Raw genomic sequence first — 18,123 nt, 5'->3', positions numbered from 1 at the left:
TATTAAAAAACTATAAGGTCGGTGTTTGAAAACATAAAACACAAAAGGTTGGAGATACTTGGCAGGTCAAGCAGCATCTTTGGATGAAATGGATGTCTTTTTGGGTTGCGACCCTTTTTCAGATCCTGTAGCTTTAATGGATAAAAATGGTAACCTTGTCTGATAAACATGTCTTTTTAATGTACAGTGAATTCATAGAGTGATAGTGTGGAAACAGGCCCATCGCCCCAACTTGCCCACACCGACCAACATGTCCCAGCTACATTAGTCCCACCTGCCTGCATTTGATCCATATCCCTTAAACCTGTCCTATCCATGTACCTGTCTATCTGTCTCTTAAATGTTGGGATAGTCCAAGCCTCACTCTCCTCTGGCAGCTTGTTCCATACACCCACCCTTTGTGTGAAGAAACATAAATAAAGAAAAATAATATTGTATGTCTGTGCACATTTTTCTCTCTTTTAACGCTGAATCATTTTTATAAATGCTTATATTCAACATGCAGCTGCAGGAATTTAAAAAAATGTTTTTAACAGGAATGCTGATAGTAAATTTCATTATAGCATAAATGGTTTAGTAAACATTATTCTGGTAAAATTAATTTATCAAAACAACCAATGAAACAGAGCTCCAATTTTCTCAGATGCCTAATCAAATGTAAATAGGGTGAGAGTAGCAGCAGGAATCTAATTTGAATCCACTTACTGAAAATATAAACAGTGAAGTTAAAAACTGCAGGAGCAGTCAAGTAGCAGATTCCTGTGCAATTTGAAGTGAGATGTAACCATGGTTTTACTGGATACAACAGCACCAAAGGTCATTTAATGCTTTGCCCAGCTAATTGCTTCTGAATGACTTTTTCAGTCCTTTACTTTGTTCAGACTACTGTAAAAGGAGGACATACTCCATTGGTTATGTTAATATTTGAAATCCATGCCTTCTACCCTGCTGGCATTAATAATAGACTGTAACAAACTGGGAAGCATCTGGAGAGAGAGAAAACCTGGATAAAATTTCAGGATAATATCTTTTCATAAACACTGAAATAAGTTGCAATCAAACAAGCCTGAAGTTTGAGTGGGTTGGGGACAAAGGAACAAAATCAAATGTTGTGTTGGGGTGGAAGATGGGAGATGGAAGATGGCGCCCGCATAGCGGACAAAAACAGACTGGACAAACTGATCAGGAAGGCCGGCTCAGTGGTCGGGGCTGAGCAACGAACGGTCCAGCAGGTGGCAGAGGCCAGAACTCTGAACAAACTGGGTTCAATAATGACCAACCCCACTCACCCACTCCATGCCCTGAAGGTGATCAAGAGCAGCATCTTCAGTCAGAGACTGATTGCACCAATGTGCAAAACTGAGAGACATAGGAAGTCTTGTATACCAGCTGCTATAAGGTTATATAATGCGCATAAATAACTGCACTTTTTTTTCATTCATTGTATTTTAACTTGTATTTTAACTTGTATTTTAACTTGTATTTTAACTTGTATTTTAACTTGTATTTTAACTTGTATTTTAACTTGTATTTTAACTTGTATTTTAACTTGTATTTTAACTTGTTAAGTATGGAAGCTATTTGAGGAAATGTGTGGTGTTATGTCTGTCTTGAAGCTGTCGTGGCACTGTAATTTCCTGTAAAGGATTATTAAAGGTATAATCAATCAATCAATTAATCAATCAATCAATCAATTAGATAAAATCATACAACACGGAAACAGGCCCTTTAGCCCAACTGTCCATGCTGACCAAGATGCCCCATCTACGCTAGTCCCACCTTCCCATATTTGGCCCATATACCTCTAAACCTTTCCTATCTATGAACCTGACCAAATGTATTTTAAATGTTTAGGAAGGAACTGCAGATGCTTGTTAACACCGAAGGTAGACACAATGCTGCAGTAACTCAATAGGTCAGGCAGCATCTCCAGAGATAGGAGACCTGTTCCTTTTCTTCAGAGATGCTGCTTGACCCACTGAGTTACTCCAGTATTTTGTCTTATAAATGTTATAGTACCTGCCTCCTCTGGAATCTTGTTCTGTGTACCCACCATCCTCTGTATTGCCCCCTCAGTTTCATTAAGTCATAGGAGCAGAAGTAGGCCAATCAGCCCATCGAGTCTATTCTGCCATTCAGTCGTGGCTGATCTATCTTTCCCTCTTAACCCCGTTCTCATGCCTTGTCACCATAACCCTTGACACCCTTACCTATCAAATATCTTTCAATCCAACATATATTTTGAGAGGGCTATAATATAAAAAAAACAGGGATGTAATGCTGAGGCTTTATAAGGCACTGATCAGACCACATTTGGAGTATTGCGATCAGTTTAGGGCCCCATATCTGAGGAACAATGTGCTGGTGTTGGAGAGTCCAGAGGAGGTTTACAATAATTATCCCCAGGAATGATTGAGTTAACATATGATGAGCGTTTGACGGCTCCGGGCCTGTACTCGCTGGAGTTTAGAAGGATGAGGGGGACCTCATTGAAACGTACCGAATAGTGAAAGGCCTGGATTTGGTGGATGTTTCCATTAGTGGGAGAGTCTAGGACCAGAGGCTATAGCCTCCGAACAAAAGGACATGCCTTTAGTCAGTGGGTGGTGAATCCGTGGAATTCATTGCCACAGACGGCTCTGGAGACCAAGTCATTGGGTATTTGTAAGGTGCAGATTGACAGATTTTTGATTATTACAGGTGTTGGGGGTTATGGGGAGATAGCAGGAAAATGGGGTTGCGGGGGAAAGATAGATCAGCCATGATTGAATGGTGGCATAGACTTGATGGGCCGAATGGCCTAATTCCTCTATAACAAACTAATCTACAACTTAAAAATACCAATGACTTATGCTCATATGTATTATGTTCTAACATTTTGCGTTAGAATTGGCGAAGTGTCTAGCGCTTGAAAGATTGACACTTGCATTTCTTCACAGATGCTACCTGACCGGCTGAGTGTCAGCTTTTTGTTTCCAATTCCCAACATTTCTCTCATTTTCATCCCTCGATTTTGGATCTGACTGAGGATCTGAACCCTCCTGTGCACTGCTAATTCACAACAGATTGATGGAGCATTTTGTAGGTCCTGTTAATTAACAGGTTGTTGTAGCGCATGCTTTGGATGCATGTTTTTAATTGATATGTTGAACAGGGGTATTGTAATTCAGCTCTCAAATCAGTCAACTGCGACAATTCTGAATGGAAGAGTTTCATCATTAATTTTGAGCTTTGGTAGAAAATTGCAGCTCTGATTTTGCTAGAAAAAGCTAAATGCGAAATGTGTTTTGTGACAAGTTGCTGTGAATGAGTAGTGATAACAAGACAAATTTTGGCAACAAAGTAGTCCAGACATGTTCTCCAGAGATGCTGCCTGACCCGCTGAGTTACTCCAGTATCTACTTTTATAAACAGTGTCTACTTTTATAAACCAGCATCTGTAGTTTCTCTACAGAAATGAATTGCTGTTTATTACTTAATTTTTAGTTTTCATAGTTTTTATCAAATGCTAATGATATCAATGTCATTCCATACATATCCGAGGAACCTATAAAATCCAGGGCTCCACAACTTCATTTGGAGTATAGATTCTACAAACAACTGGGAAATGCAGGTAAGAAATTAGGACACAAATTTAGTTAATAATTGAAAATTCAGTTAAACTGTCTTCACTGGTTGTCTTTTTACGCATATTATATCCTCCCCTAAAAAAAACTTACATTATTTCTGTTTCATGAGCTTTTCTAAAACTATATAGACTAATAAAGAGATTGCTTGGAAGTGCTTTAATAGGTGCTTTGTAAAATTTATTTGTATCTGTAAAAGATTTTAAACATTTAATTTAATCCGTGTTTATTTTTAATTCTTTGGTAAGGAAAGTTCATAGTTAACCTCATGGTAATCGCTATTGTAATCCCGCTTTGTCCGTTTCATGTCCGTTCTTCTTATTTTGTTCCTTTCCTGTCTGTCAGAATTTTTGTTTGACTTTTTGCAATCTCCCTCTGTAGTGTGATAAAAAAAATATTCCATTAAGTGCTCATGTATTGCTTCTGATTTTAATCTTGACCTTTTTCCCCGATGCATCCCGATGAATTGCTTTCTATGGTACAGTGTTGAATTTGGTGAGAGAGGATAAGAAAGGAGAATAAAGGAGAGTGGAATTGAAGCTGAGACCAGATCTGCCAATAATGTGATAGACTGCTGGAAAAGTCTTAAGGGGCCACATTACCTGGCAATCATGTTTCTGCTGTTCCTTTGTTTTGTTGCTGCTTCTCACGAAGCTTTAAGAAAATCATTATATCATTGTTGGTGTCAACCAGACAACTTATAATAAAGTTTAGCGGGCATTTTACATTTTTCCTTGGTCCTGAAAACTCCAATGGTCGATTAAAATGAATAGTCAGCGAAGGAGATTGCCTACAGCTGTCCTCGACTGCCTGTAACTACATAGCTACTCCACTCCACTGCACTACATGCTGAAACATTTTCCTCTACCAAACTGAGGCCACGAGTATGCGGGAACTTCCCTCGAGCATGAAGGAGAGTTCCAGTGACCTCACAGGACCTCCTAGGACCACGTGTCGACCATGCTGCGAGTTTGAGTCAAGGGCAAACTCTTCTAAACTCGCAGATTAGGTCGCCGCAGTGGGACAGCCCATTGAGGGTAATTTTCTGGCTGAATATACTTGACCTCTAGGATGACGAGACGGCATGTTGCACTTTTGTCTTCTGGTTCAGATAAGGTAACTTCAATAATCAAGTCATTAATGAATACCCTGTGTTAACATAGGGCAGGAGCTGTATCATGCCACTGCAGTGTTCTGAAGGGCTGGCGAGTGTTTCAATCTTTTTAAACCCACCCCCCCCCCCCCCCCCCCCCCCCCCTCCCTCCCAGTGTATACAAGTGAATCCAATTGGTTATCTTTTGCTCAAAAGTTGTGGGCCCTATTTTTCTCGTTTTTAAGGTGACTCTTAAGGCTGCCTTCCCCAATCTGTTGACTGTTCTGCCAAAGGTTTTCCAAAGAGATAAAGGCCACAGAATACTTAAGAATGCAGACAAAACATACAAATTGTAGAAATTTAAATTAGACTAGAATGCAGTAGCAATCTGGTTTGACTTGTTTTCAGGTTCCTTGGCTAGATTGGAGTTTGCACGTCCAGCAAAATTGAATGGGTGTAGTCAGCATTTTCATTGTGCTTAAGTTTGCAGCAAAGTCAAAAGTAAAGTTTAATTTCAGAAGCTGGAGCTCATTTTATTAATAGTGAATGCTGTAGATTTTCCAAATTGTGCACATTTTTGGTCTGTTGCTTTCGGCCTTCTACTTTAATGGAATTGCATTTACAAATTGTGTCAAGATTAATATTTCTTAAATTTCTCATCAATGCATTTCTCTTTTTTTTGAACAGAGGGAATACCTCAGGTTTACTACTTCGGGCCTTGTGGAAAGTACAATGCCATGGTACTAGAATTGCTGGGACCTAGCTTGGAGGATTTATTTGATCTTTGTGATCGAACATTTTCCATTAAAACTGTGTTAATGATAGCTATACAGTTGGTAAGTGAGCAAAATGAGTTATTTGTTATCGGTTGTAGCTTTTTTTAAGTATAAATGAAAATAAGAAGGGCGAAGATCGACAGGGTTCTGATATAACGTTTGTAGGAAAGAACTGCAGTTGCTGGTTTACACCGAAGATAGATACAAAATGCTAGAGTAACTCAGTGGGACAGGCAGCATCTCTGGCGAGAGGAATGGGTGATGTTGATCTTTGATCTGTCGTTTTCACACCTTGCCCTTCCATATCTCTAGTCTCCCTGACTCAGTCTGAAGAAGGTTCTCGACCCGAAACATCACCCATTCCTTCTCTTCAGAGATGCTGCCTGTCCCGGCTGAGTTATTCCGGCTTTTTGTGTCTATGTTCTGAAATAACACGTGATTCCATAATGCTGATTATACATAACATGAGTGATGAATTGGGGAAAGACACCAGCATTATGCTGGCTGAATTGGTTTCAATCAGCAACCAAGGAATCACTTAATCTGCATTTGGAGATTGACAAGCAGAAAAAAAGAGCTGTCACTTTTTCTATGTAACATCCCCACACCATTGTAATTGCACACCATTGCCTCTTCAGAACATAGCTGCTACTTTCACCACAAAAGGCCATTGAAATTGACGGGTCTGACGAAGTGTCTTGACCCGAAACATCACCTATTTCCTTCGCTCCATAAATGCTGCCTCATCTGCTGAGTTTCTCCAGCATTTTTGTCTACCTTGAAATTGACAACAATCACTTCTGTTGACACTAGGTAACAATATATGTAGTGTTACGCAATGTAACATTCTGCCTTTAGTATTTTAAGCTTGCAGCAATAAAAATGAATTATTATAAAGATCTTTTATTTTTGAAAATCCTGTGGGGGTAAAAATAACTTTGTTAACCATATAACAATTACAGCACGGAAACAGGCCATCTCGGCCCTACAAGTCCATGCCGAATAATTATTTTCCCTTAGCCCCACCTGCCTGCACTCATACCATAACCCTCCATTCCCTTCTCATCCATATGCCTATCCAATTTATTTTTAAATGATACCAACGAACCTGCCTCCACCACTTCCACTGGAAGCTCATTCCACACCGCTACCACTCTCTGAGTAAAGACGTTCCCCCTCATGTTACCCCTAAACTTCTGTCCCTTAATTCTGAAGTCATGTCCTCTTGTTTGAACCTTCCCTATTCTCAAAGGGAAAAGCTTGTCCACATCAACTCTGTCTATCCCTCTCATCATTTTAAAGACCTCTATCAAGTCCCCCCCTTAACCTTCTGCGCTCCAGAGAATAAAGACCTAACTTATTCAACCTTTCTCTGTAACTTAGTTGTTGAAACCCAGGCAACATTCTAGTAAATCTCCTCTGTACTCTCTCTATTTTGTTGACATCCTTCCTATAATAAGGCGACCAAAATTGTACACCATACTCCAGATTTGGTCTCACCAATGCCTTGTACAATTTTAACATTACATCCCAGCTTCTATACTCAATGCTCTGATTTATAAAGGCTAGCATACCAAAAGCTTTCTTTACCACCCTGTCTATATGAGATTCTACCTTCAAGGAACTATGCATGGTTATTCCCAGATCCCTCTGTTCAACTGCTTTCTTCAATTCCCTACCATTTACCATGTACGTCCTATTTTGATTTGTCCTACCAAGGTGTAGCACCTCACATTTATCAGCATTAAACTCCATCTGCCATCTTTCAGCCCATTCTTCCAAATGGCCTAAATCACTCTGTAGACTTTGGAAATCCTCTTCATTATCCACAACACCCCCTATCTTGGTATCATCTGCATACTTACTAATCCAATTTACCACACCTTCATCCAGATCATTGATGTACATGACAAACAACAAAGGACCCAACACAGATCCCTGAGGCACCCCACCAGTCACCTGCCTCCAACCCGACAAACAGCCATCCACCATTACCCTCTGGCGTCTCCCATTCAGCCACTGTTGAATCCATCTTGCTACTCCTGCATTTATACCCAACAGTTGAACCTTCTTAACCAACCTTCCATGAGGAACCTTGTCAAAGGCCTTACTAAAGTCCATATAGACAACATCCACTGCTTTACCCTCGTCAATTTCCCTAGTAACCTCTTCAAAAATTCAAGAAGATTAGTCAAACATGACCTTCCAGGCACAAATCCATGTTGACTGTTCCTAATCAGACCCTGTTTATCCAGATGCTTATATATATTATCTCTAAGTATCTTTTCCATTAATTTGCCCACCACTGAAGTCAAACTAACAGGTCTATAATTGCTAGGTTTACTCTTAGAACCCTTTTTAAACAATGGAACAACATGCGCAGTACGCCAATCCTCGGGGACTATTCCCGTTTCTAATGACATTTGAAATATTTCTGTCATAGCCCCGGCTATTTCTACACTAACTTCCCTCAATGTTTTAGGGAATATCCTGTCAGGACCTGGAGACTTATCCACTTTTATATTTTTCAAAAGTGTCAGTACTTCTTTTACTTTGAAACTCATAGTATCCATAGCTACTCTACTAGTTTCCCTTACCTCACATGATTCAATATCCTTCTCCTTGGTGAATACCGAAGAAAATAAATTGTTCAATATCTCCCCCATCTCTTTTGGCTCTGCAGATAGCTGTCCACTCTGTCTCTCCAATGGACCAATTTTATCCCTCGTTATCCTTTTGCTATTAATATAGCTGTAGAAACCTTTTGGATTTACTTTCACCTTACTTGCCAAAGCAACCTCCTATCTTCTTTTAGCTTTTCTAATTTCTTTCTTAAGATTCTTTTTACATTCCTTATACTCCTCAAGCACCTCATTTACTTCATGCTGCCTATAATTATTGTAGATCTCCCTCTTTTTCCGAACAAGATGTTCAATTTCCCTTGAAAACCAGGGCTCTTTCCAATTTTTACTGTTTCCTTTCAACCGAACAGGAACATAAAGATTCTGTACTCTTAAAATTTCCCCTTTAAATGTCCTCCATTTCTCTTCTACACCCTTCCCATAAAACAAAATGTCCCAGTTCACTCCTTTTAAATCATTTTGCATCTCATCAAAGTTAGCCTTTCTCCAATCAAAAATCTCAACCCTAGGCCCAGTTCTGACCCTCTCCATAATTATATTGAAACTAATGGTATTGTGATCACTGGACCCGAAGTGCTCCCCAACGCATACCTCTGCCACCTGTCCCGTCTCATTTCCTAACAAGAGGTCCAGCACTGCCCCTCCTCTAGTAGGTACCTCTATGTATTGCTGCAAAAAACTATCCTGCACACATTTTACAAACTCCAAACCATCCAGCCCATTTACAGAATGTGTTTCCCAGTCTATATGTGGAAAGTTGAAATCTCCCACAATCACTACCTTGTGCTTACTACTAATATCTGCTATCTCCTTACATATTTGCTCTTCCAATTCTCGATCCCCATTTGGCGGTCTATAATACACCTCTATAAGTGTTGCTACACCTTTCCCACTTCTCAGTTCCACCCAAATAGCCTCCCTAGATGAGCCCTCCAATCTATCCTGCCAAATCACTGCTGTAATATCTTCCCTGACTAGCAATGCAACACCTCCACCTCTTGCCCCTCCAATTCTATCACACCTGAAGCAACGAAATCCTGGAATATTTAGTTTCCAATCACAGCCCTCCTGCAACCATGTTTCACTGATCGCCACAACATCATACTTCCAGGTGTCTATCCAGATTCTAAGCTCATCCACCTTTCTTACAATGCTCCTAGCATTAAAATATGCACATTTAAGAAACCCCCCCCGCCTCTTATTCTCTGTTTATTTCCTTTTTCTTCTTTCTCCTCTTGTGTCCGAGTGCTTCCCTTTTCTGCTTCCTGCCTCCCATTCTGTCTACTAGCTTTCTCTATTTGAGTCCCTCGCCCCAACCATTCTAGTTTAAAGTCTCCCCAGTAGCCTTTGCAAATTTCCCCGCCAGGTTATTGGAAGTCTGAAACTCTCTAGTTTCTAAAGGACTCCGCGGGTCAGACAGCATCTCTGGAAAACATTGGTGGGTGATGTTTTGGAGTGGGACCCTTCTTCAAACCCGGCCCGAAACGTCACCTATCCATGTTCTCCAGAGATGCTGCTTGATCTGCTGAGTTACTCCTGCATTTTGACCTTTATGTAAACTAGCATCTGCAGTTTCTTGTTTCTACTCTCTTCCCCCCCTCCCGCATTGACGTGATTGTTTTATAACTTGATTTTCTTTAACGTGAGGTTTCTTCGGAACACTCGTGTTGCAGCAGAACTATCTGTATTGATAGCGGTATCTAAAATTATAAGAAATAAGAGATGCTTGTTATATCTTGGCATTTAGTGCAATTATGTAGATGTTTACAAATGTCTTTTGTCACCATCTCCTTTTACTGTAGTACTCAATCAGTAACTACTGGTCCAAGGCAATATGGTATTTTGTACAGACTAATCTCATGCTAAATCATGAATGAAAAGAATTTCTGACATATAATATTACATAGATTGGATGTGGTTTAAACAAAAACATTTTGAAATGCATTAAAGCCCTACATCAAGTAGAGCTGGAATAACCAATGGTAATTAAAAGTCATGGTATTTGATATTGGGGAGTTTTTCTGTGAGTTATTTTTTTCTTGTTACCGGAGATTTTGCAGAAATAATGATTTTCCCGTATTTCTGAGAATCTAAAATCATGGCGAGATTCAAATATGTTGACCACATTCAAATGTATGCAGTTATTTAATATCAATGAAAGATTGCCTATTCATGTTCTCCACAGATGCTGCCTGCCCCACTGAGTTACTCCAGCACTTTGTGTTTTACTCAGATTCCAGCATCTGCAGTTCGTTGTGTTTTAATACCAAGTTTATTTCTTAGATGGTGTTGCAACAGCCTTGCTGTTGGAATACAGGGCTTGAGAGGTTGAAGTCAAGTGTTTAAACAACTGTGCTGCTTTGATCCCAGTACATTAGTTTGAACAGTTTATTTAGCAATGAATGATGTGCGAGAGGAACTCTAGAGTTTGAGTAGCAAAAAAACTACTCTAATCCTATCCCTCTTCTTTACATCAGCTCTTCTATTATCTCCCCACCCCACCCCCTTCTCTCAGTGCTGATGCAGGGTCAACCATGGTTGCAAAGTCAACAATTCTCACATGTAAGAAGGGGAGTACCCACTTGTTTAAACATTAGCCTTACACTTCTGAAGGCCAAAATTCCAACCCAATTATAAGTCATGAATAAAAATAATCCATCTGTAATATTGAAGGATCCAAATTTAAAAATATATATTGGACAGTCTTAATTAGGTTTCAGAATTATTCTTTTAGGATGGGATTGTTGGATCTATGTAGTGTGAGTTTTATTCTGCACCTTAGTCTCAAGATTAATACATGGCCCAAGTCCAAAAGGGGCTCCGACAATGAAGAAAGGAAGAAAAGTTGAGACAATTGTTCGTAATAATCTTTACTAGTATTTTAAAGTTATTCTAACTTAAGGTCAAGATGGGAGTGATTGAAGTTGAAATTGTTGTAGGCTTTTGAGTAAACCTGGACTTTTAAATTAATTTACTAATCCGGATTTTTGATTTGTCCTTTCAGATTACGCGAATGGAATTTGTACACAGCAAAAGTTTAATATACAGAGATGTTAAACCAGAGAATTTCTTAGTGGGACGACCAGGGAGCAAGCGACAACATACCATTCACATCATAGACTTTGGCCTTGCCAAAGAATACATAGATCCAGAGACCAAAAAGCACATCCCATACCGAGAGCACAAGAGTTTAACTGGGACAGCACGGTATATGAGCATTAACACACATCTAGGCAAAGGTAATTTCTTACTGATGTAGTTGAAGAGGCTTCCTGCTCAGTGGCGGCTCAGAAGTGAATTTCTCAAGTGAAACAGTAGCCCTACTTGATTTAAGTTACTGATATCATTAGTTACCTCTGTGGTTCTTGTATGTTTTTTTATTTCAATTCTTTCAAGTCCCTGCACAGTTGCACTCCAATTAATGTGTTTAATGGTTTCAAATATTTATAAATAAGATCGGGATCAAAAATTTGTTAGCTATTGCATCACAACTCTTATTAATTCTATAATAACTCCTTTATCTGATTGCTGCAAAAAGGATTGCAGCAGACTCTAGTTAAACCTGGTTTTATTCTTCCAAACTGAATAAATTATGGTCACCTTGATCTTAACCACAGTTTTGATCATGACTTATTTTAGTTCAGAGATCCATATAATTAAATTATATCTATCTATCTATCTATCTATCTGCAGAATCTTCCCTCGCCACTATAATTCAATCTCATCTTGCTAAGATAACATGACTCTTTACAGGTCTTTTTTTCCAGGATCATATACTCAATCCTCAATTGTTCATTTAAATGTTATTAGTGTTTCCATCGGTGGAAGCAAGATCCTGATGCAGAGACCCAAACCAAAATGGTTGATCTAACACTGCCATGCAATCTAATGCTGTTGGTTAGAAAACCTCAATAAGCAAACTCTTTTGCACCCAAGGGATATCTATATTCAAAGTTTTTACATTTCAGTATGAAAATAGTTTAGTTCACCAAAAAAAAGCTAAGTGAAGTTATGTTTAAAAACCTCTCACTGGTTATTTTCTCTTGTGTTAACCCAACAAAAAAAGAAATTGTGGAATGTGTAAAAATGCAAAAGATACTAAAGATGCCAAATCGTACCAGCTGAGCAATTCGGACATTAAGGTGATTTGTTGAGGTGATTAAATCGTGTCAAATTAAATAAGTGTTCTATTTTCTTCACAGAACAAAGTCGAAGGGATGACCTTGAAGCACTAGGTCACATGTTTATGTACTTCCTGCGCGGTAGTTTGCCTTGGCAAGGTCTAAAGGTGAGCAATATTCGTATGTAGCAGATCATGACTTCCTTGTTCCTAAATAATACTTTCATTATCTACCCCAGCTGTACTACTTAAATTAAATATCAGGTACATATGTGGGAAAATGTTGCTTTCAATCCAAATTCTGCATATCCTGATATTTCTGTATGTTGTAATCAATTACTTAATCATATTGGCATTATTTATAATAAAGGGATAACTAAACATGATGGCAAGCCATGAAGGTTTTAACCACCAAAGAAAATATTAAATGCTAATGAGAAGTTTTAAAGAGTGCTCAATTTTCCCTTTTTTTGATCCCATTAGTCTCTACAAATATAGCTGAGAAGAAAGCTTGGTGACCCTTATAAATCACTATTCTGAGTTACCTTCCAGCTTTCTGTTATTGATGAAGTGATCTATTTAAGATCCCCTGGTAATAACAATCTAGATTGAAGCCACGCACAATGGATAGTCCAAGAATAATTCTCAATCTATATGGTCTAGTATTACTTATTTATCCGTTTTTTTTGCTTTATTGTGTTTGATATGGACTTTGTTCTTTTGACATTTTGAGATCGAGAATAATAGCAGTTATTTCACTATGAAAACTGATGTAAACTATTTTTCTATGATCTTATTAACCTTCGGATTAAATGGTGGTCTTTTTGTGTTAAACGATTGATAATGCCAAAATGAGACGCAAATCCTTTAATCCGATTTTAATTTACTATTTTGATTTTGATTTATACATTACTAAATTTCTTTTTATAGGATTCTACTGAGTAGGCCAGTGAACAATTTAATTTTAAAGCTTAATAATATTAGGGAGGAATTACTTAAGTAATTAGATTGATGGTATTTGCTTGCCAGTTTTTGTGTTTTTGAATCTATTTGCTATTTTTTAAGGCACAATCTACAATTTGTTAATTTTGTCAATTTATAGTTATTGCAGCTCATTGAGGTTTCTCTTGTTGCCTTTGAGTAATTCCTGCTTCTGTCAGCTATAATCCAGTGTACCGCAAGACCACTGGTATTTAAGAGATTTTTAGATGGGCATATGGATATGCAGTGAATGGAGGGGGGTGGATTATGTGCAAGCAGATAAATGGTCCTGGCAGCATGTTCAGCACAGACATTGTGGGCCGAAGGGCCTGTTCTTGTGCTGCACTGTTCTACATCCCAAAATATGGCCACGATTCTGTTGTACCATTTAGCCAGCAAGTGGCACAGTATAATTATATGGAAAACTCCAACATAAAAGTGAATTCCCATCTGAAATTCAAAATCCCAAACGTCACTTGTTCACTAGCAAACTTTTGGGGGCTGCCATTAGCCAGCAGTTTAACTGGAAGGTGAAGCCAGGAGGGTGGCGCTATCGGAGACCAGAAGACATAGCTTTAAAGTGACAGGGGCAAAGCATAAAGGAGATGTGCGGGGCAACTTTTTTCTTTAAAGACGGTGGTGAGTTCGTGGAATACAGTGACAGGGGTGATGTTGGAGACAGATACATAGGGTTTTAAGAGGCTTTTACATTTAAATAGATGCATGGATATGCAGGGAATGGAGGGATACAAATCACGTGCAGGCAGATGAGATTAGTTTACCATGGCACCGTATTCAACGTAGGCATTGTGGGCCAAAGAGCCTATTCCTGTACTGTTCTATGGACAGCCACTCAAATGTCATTGTTATGTGAAGAGCTTGGAAGTGACTTGTGACTGACCTTTTGGTTGCTTACTTTACAAAAAAAAATCAAAATGAGGGTAGAATATTTTGCAATGTTCTATTTTGCAGTGTGTTATCTGTATATTCTTTCCTTAAATGAACAATATCATGGCCACTGGACCCCGTCTAATTAGCATACCAAGCAAGGCACAACATCTATTGAATCTTTGTATTGCAGCTACTTGGGACTTGCAACAGTTTGCCAAATTGCCTTCTCGGTCTGAAACCTCAACTATGGGGAAGGAAAAGCTTAGCAATGCGACATGTTTATGTTCAAATTGCACTCCTTTCTTGCTTTTACTTGTTTCCTCATTTTTACTCACTGAAACCAGTCCTCACATTTGCATAGAATCCTGGGCCTCCTCCACATGCAAACTGGAGGAACAGCACCTCATATTCTGCTTGGGTAACTTACAACCCAATGGTATGAACTTTGAATTCTCCAATTTTAGGTAACTAACAAAACCCACCCAGTCCACCTCCCTCATCCCCTCTCTTCCCTATACCCTGCCGGGGCTTGCACCCATTTCTCCACTCCCACTTTTCCACCTATATTCCTCCTCCGACATTACAAATTTTCTATCCTTTTTTCACACCTTTTTGTATTTTCATTTCTGGCTTTGTCCAACCGTCTGCCTGTCAAATCACTTTCGTTTTACTTATACAATGAGTTAATTTACAAACCTAATCTGACTACTGGTTTACAGATCCTGCCTGATTTGTCTAACAGTAACAGGTTTAGGTGTTGACTCAATTGTTGGCCTGTTTGGCTTCTGACTCTGACCAGAGGAATCTGTTTCTTTGTCTGTACTAACTGAAATTTGTGTTTGGTCTCCTTCCAACTCACTTTCAGATTAAAAACTCAGGGATTAGGACCTCATGCTCAATTTTTGGTTAATCTTTGGCTGGAATAATTTGATCAACATGAACACTTTTGATCCTATCTTCAACTTCAACTAAGTTTTTTTTTGTTCCACACACTTCCACTATTTTCCCAACATCCCATTTGTCTCGACTGGACTTGTTGGGAGGACTGAGAACACAAACCTGCTCATCTGGCTTGAAGTACCTCTCCTTTTTGTGGGAGTCAAAATGGCGTTTTTGACTTAACTGTTTTTGTTCAACTCTCAAGGCTAAATTGGGTTGAACTAGACTTAGGCGTATTCTTAGCCTTCTCTTCGTCAACAGGTCTGCAGGTGAATAACCTGTTGTTGTGTGGTTCTGTACGTCAACAAGAAACTAGCCAAACGATGTGTCATGCTGAGCTTTGAACTACCCTGCAAAACCTGTTTCTTGAGAGCCAGTTATCAGAAACAAGTTCTTCCGGTAAGCCATGGCATGCAAAAATGGATCTCAACTCATCTATGGTACACTCAGTAGTAGTGCTTGATCCCATATGCATAACCTCAATCCATTTGGAATGACTATCTACTACTCAAAGACTCTGGTACAACTACTCTGTAACCTCACTTAATGCATCCCTGTCACATGATAATTCATGGTGTCGATTATGGAAAGGCTTCAGCTCTGAGTTCAATCCACTATCGATTTCAGTCCAACCGTTCAATGTCTGTTCATAGACCCACTTCAGCACAGTGTCTTTCTCTGTTTCTGCTGTTATTTCTGTTGCAGTCACTGGAAAGTCTTAATTTACAACTTGCAGTGTGTAGATTGAGTTCTCAACTCCCACATCAGAGTTCTCGTGGGGCAACCGGGACAGCGCATATGCAGCTGTGTTGCACTTGGAGCTTCTGTACTCCACCTTGTAGTCATACTGGGACAGCAAAATTGCCCAGCGCTGCATCCTTGATGCTGCCATGGAAGGTATAGCTGACTTGGGACCAAGTATCACTAGTAGTGGCTTGTGATCAGTCACCAGTGTGAATGGTCTGCCGAGAAGAAACTGATGGAATTTCTTGATTCCGAACACGATGCTGAGTGCTTCCTTTTGTATCTGTGCAAAATTGCGTTCAATCGGTGATAGGGTGCGGGATTCTAAAGCAATAGGCTTTTCCTGTCCGTCATTCATTACGTGCGAGATCACTGCTCCTACACCATAACTTGAAGCATCACAAGCAAGTTTCATCTCGCGTGTCGTATCGTAATGAACAATTGCATATGACATTTGCAAGGAAAACTTGACAGGTGACAAACTACCTGTCAAGTTTTCCTTGCAAATGTCATATGCAAGCTGCTGTTCCTTTCCCCACGTCCATTTCACATCTTTTTGTAGCAGATGATGTAGTGGCTTTAGCACAGTTGCTAAATCTGGAAGGAATCGTGCGTAGAACAGCACCATCCCAAGGAATGATCGTAGCTCTGACACATTGTTGTGTTTTGGAGCATTCACTATTGCTTCAACTTTCGCCTTCACAGGGCGAAGTCCGTTGGCATCTACTTTGAGTCCAAGGTAGACCACCTCTGACTGCACAAATGCACATTTACTTTGTCGCAGTTTGACGTTGTGGCAGTTCAGTTGTGTGAGAACTTGCTCGAAGATTTCCAGATGTTCTACCATATCCTCTGAATATCAGTAGGTCATCCTCATTGCACACACAGTGCGGAATGCCTTGTAACATTTTGTCCATGACAGACTGAAAAAATTTTGGGGAGGATTTCACACCATAGGGCAGCTTTGTATATGAATACAAGCCCTTATGTGTGTTGATAGTCAAGTACTGCTGACTTTTCTTGTCGACATTGAGTTGGGCGTAAGCATGAGACAAATCCAGTTTAGTGAAGACTCTTGCTCCGCTAAGTTCTGCATACAGATCTTGTGAGGTTGGTAATGGATATTGTTCGTCATCAACGGCTTGGTTGATTGTGACTTTGTAGTCAATACATAGTCGAACAGTTTTGTCGGCCTTGGCCTTTAGTGCCAAATTTATAGCTTTCTGCAATTTCCGGAGGCTTTGGGTTGAAATGCTCCTCCAATCTCTTCATAATGTCATTAAATGGCACGTCTTATGGGTGCAAGGAGATTCACAAGTGTGCCGTACACTTCAGGTCCGATCTCCGTGAGCAGAATCCCTTTCATGCATTCGCAAATGGCCTTATTTGTTTCAGTCACTATCTCCTTCACCACTAATCTCCATTATGTTGTTTGCCGTGAAAAACATGTTTGCTCTCTCCATATAGGAGGTGAACGGCTCTCTACTCATGTGAAAAGTGCCAAGGTTTCCGATGTAGCCTGTGGACGCTGCCATCGTGTCGTTCTCTTTTCTTTTTTTTATGTCCGTTCAAAAACCCCGAATTCCTGTAACAATTAACCTAAAATAGCTGTCTAAAGACTATTCAGCTTTAGGTAAATATCTTGGCATTCCCTACTATCACGGATGCATTATTGCCACATGCTGCGCATGAAACTCAAGGGTAGTGTCCATCAATGTGTATAGCTCAACTCAGAACAGACAATAAGTACTTGGCAGCATTGGCTTGTCTTTAAAGTGAAGAAAATGTGTTGGCATCTTGAATTCTGCTCTCTCCAGTCTAGAATGAGTGGGAATTTGAATTTGATTTGCTCTCTGCAGTAGCAATTGTGCTCAATCATCTCCATTTTGTTTTTGGACACTGGGCAATCATTATCTTTTTTTTCCTGCAGGTTTATGAAGTAAGTTCTGTGGATCCCCTGTTTTCCAAATGTAGACTTTGTCTTATGTTTAAACATTTTGTCACATTCTTGACTTGAGACGTGTGTTCTGTTAATTGCTCTTTTATTTAAGTGTACCTATATTTTCAATTGCAGGCCGACACACTAAAAGAACGATACCAGAAAATAGGTGACACCAAACGAGCTACCCCAGTTGAAGTCTTGTGTGACAATTTCCCAGGTTTGAATCCTTTTTAATTTAATTTGACCAGAAGACAATCTCCCATTAACATGCCAGTTTTACTGCATGTCTCAAACATTTCTGTGCTTTACAGACAAAGCACTACGTTGAGGTCCCGATATTGTGGTTATTCAATTATTTTGATTTATTTT

General features: G+C 39.5%; 1 protein-coding gene across 3 annotated transcripts in view; it reads left to right on the top strand.

Annotated features, from left to right (window-relative positions):
• Positions 1–18,123, top strand: part of csnk1g2 (casein kinase 1 gamma 2) — a 94,479-nt gene that overhangs the window by 53,461 nt on the left and 22,895 nt on the right. For all 3 annotated transcript variants that reach the window (XM_033046933.1, XM_033046934.1, XM_033046932.1), the window contains exons 4-8: positions 3,544–3,613; positions 5,407–5,555; positions 11,142–11,376; positions 12,340–12,425; positions 17,887–17,971. In XM_033046933.1, the coding sequence (XP_032902824.1) occupies positions 3,544–3,613; positions 5,407–5,555; positions 11,142–11,376; positions 12,340–12,425; positions 17,887–17,971 (625 nt within the window). The remainder of the gene's footprint in view (positions 1–3,543; positions 3,614–5,406; positions 5,556–11,141; positions 11,377–12,339; positions 12,426–17,886; positions 17,972–18,123) is intronic.

The sequence above is a fragment of the Amblyraja radiata genome, chromosome 29, assembly GCF_010909765.2.
Source record: "Amblyraja radiata isolate CabotCenter1 chromosome 29, sAmbRad1.1.pri, whole genome shotgun sequence".
Lineage (NCBI taxonomy): Eukaryota > Metazoa > Chordata > Chondrichthyes > Rajiformes > Rajidae > Amblyraja > Amblyraja radiata.
This window is presented reverse-complemented; position numbering and strand designations above follow the sequence as displayed.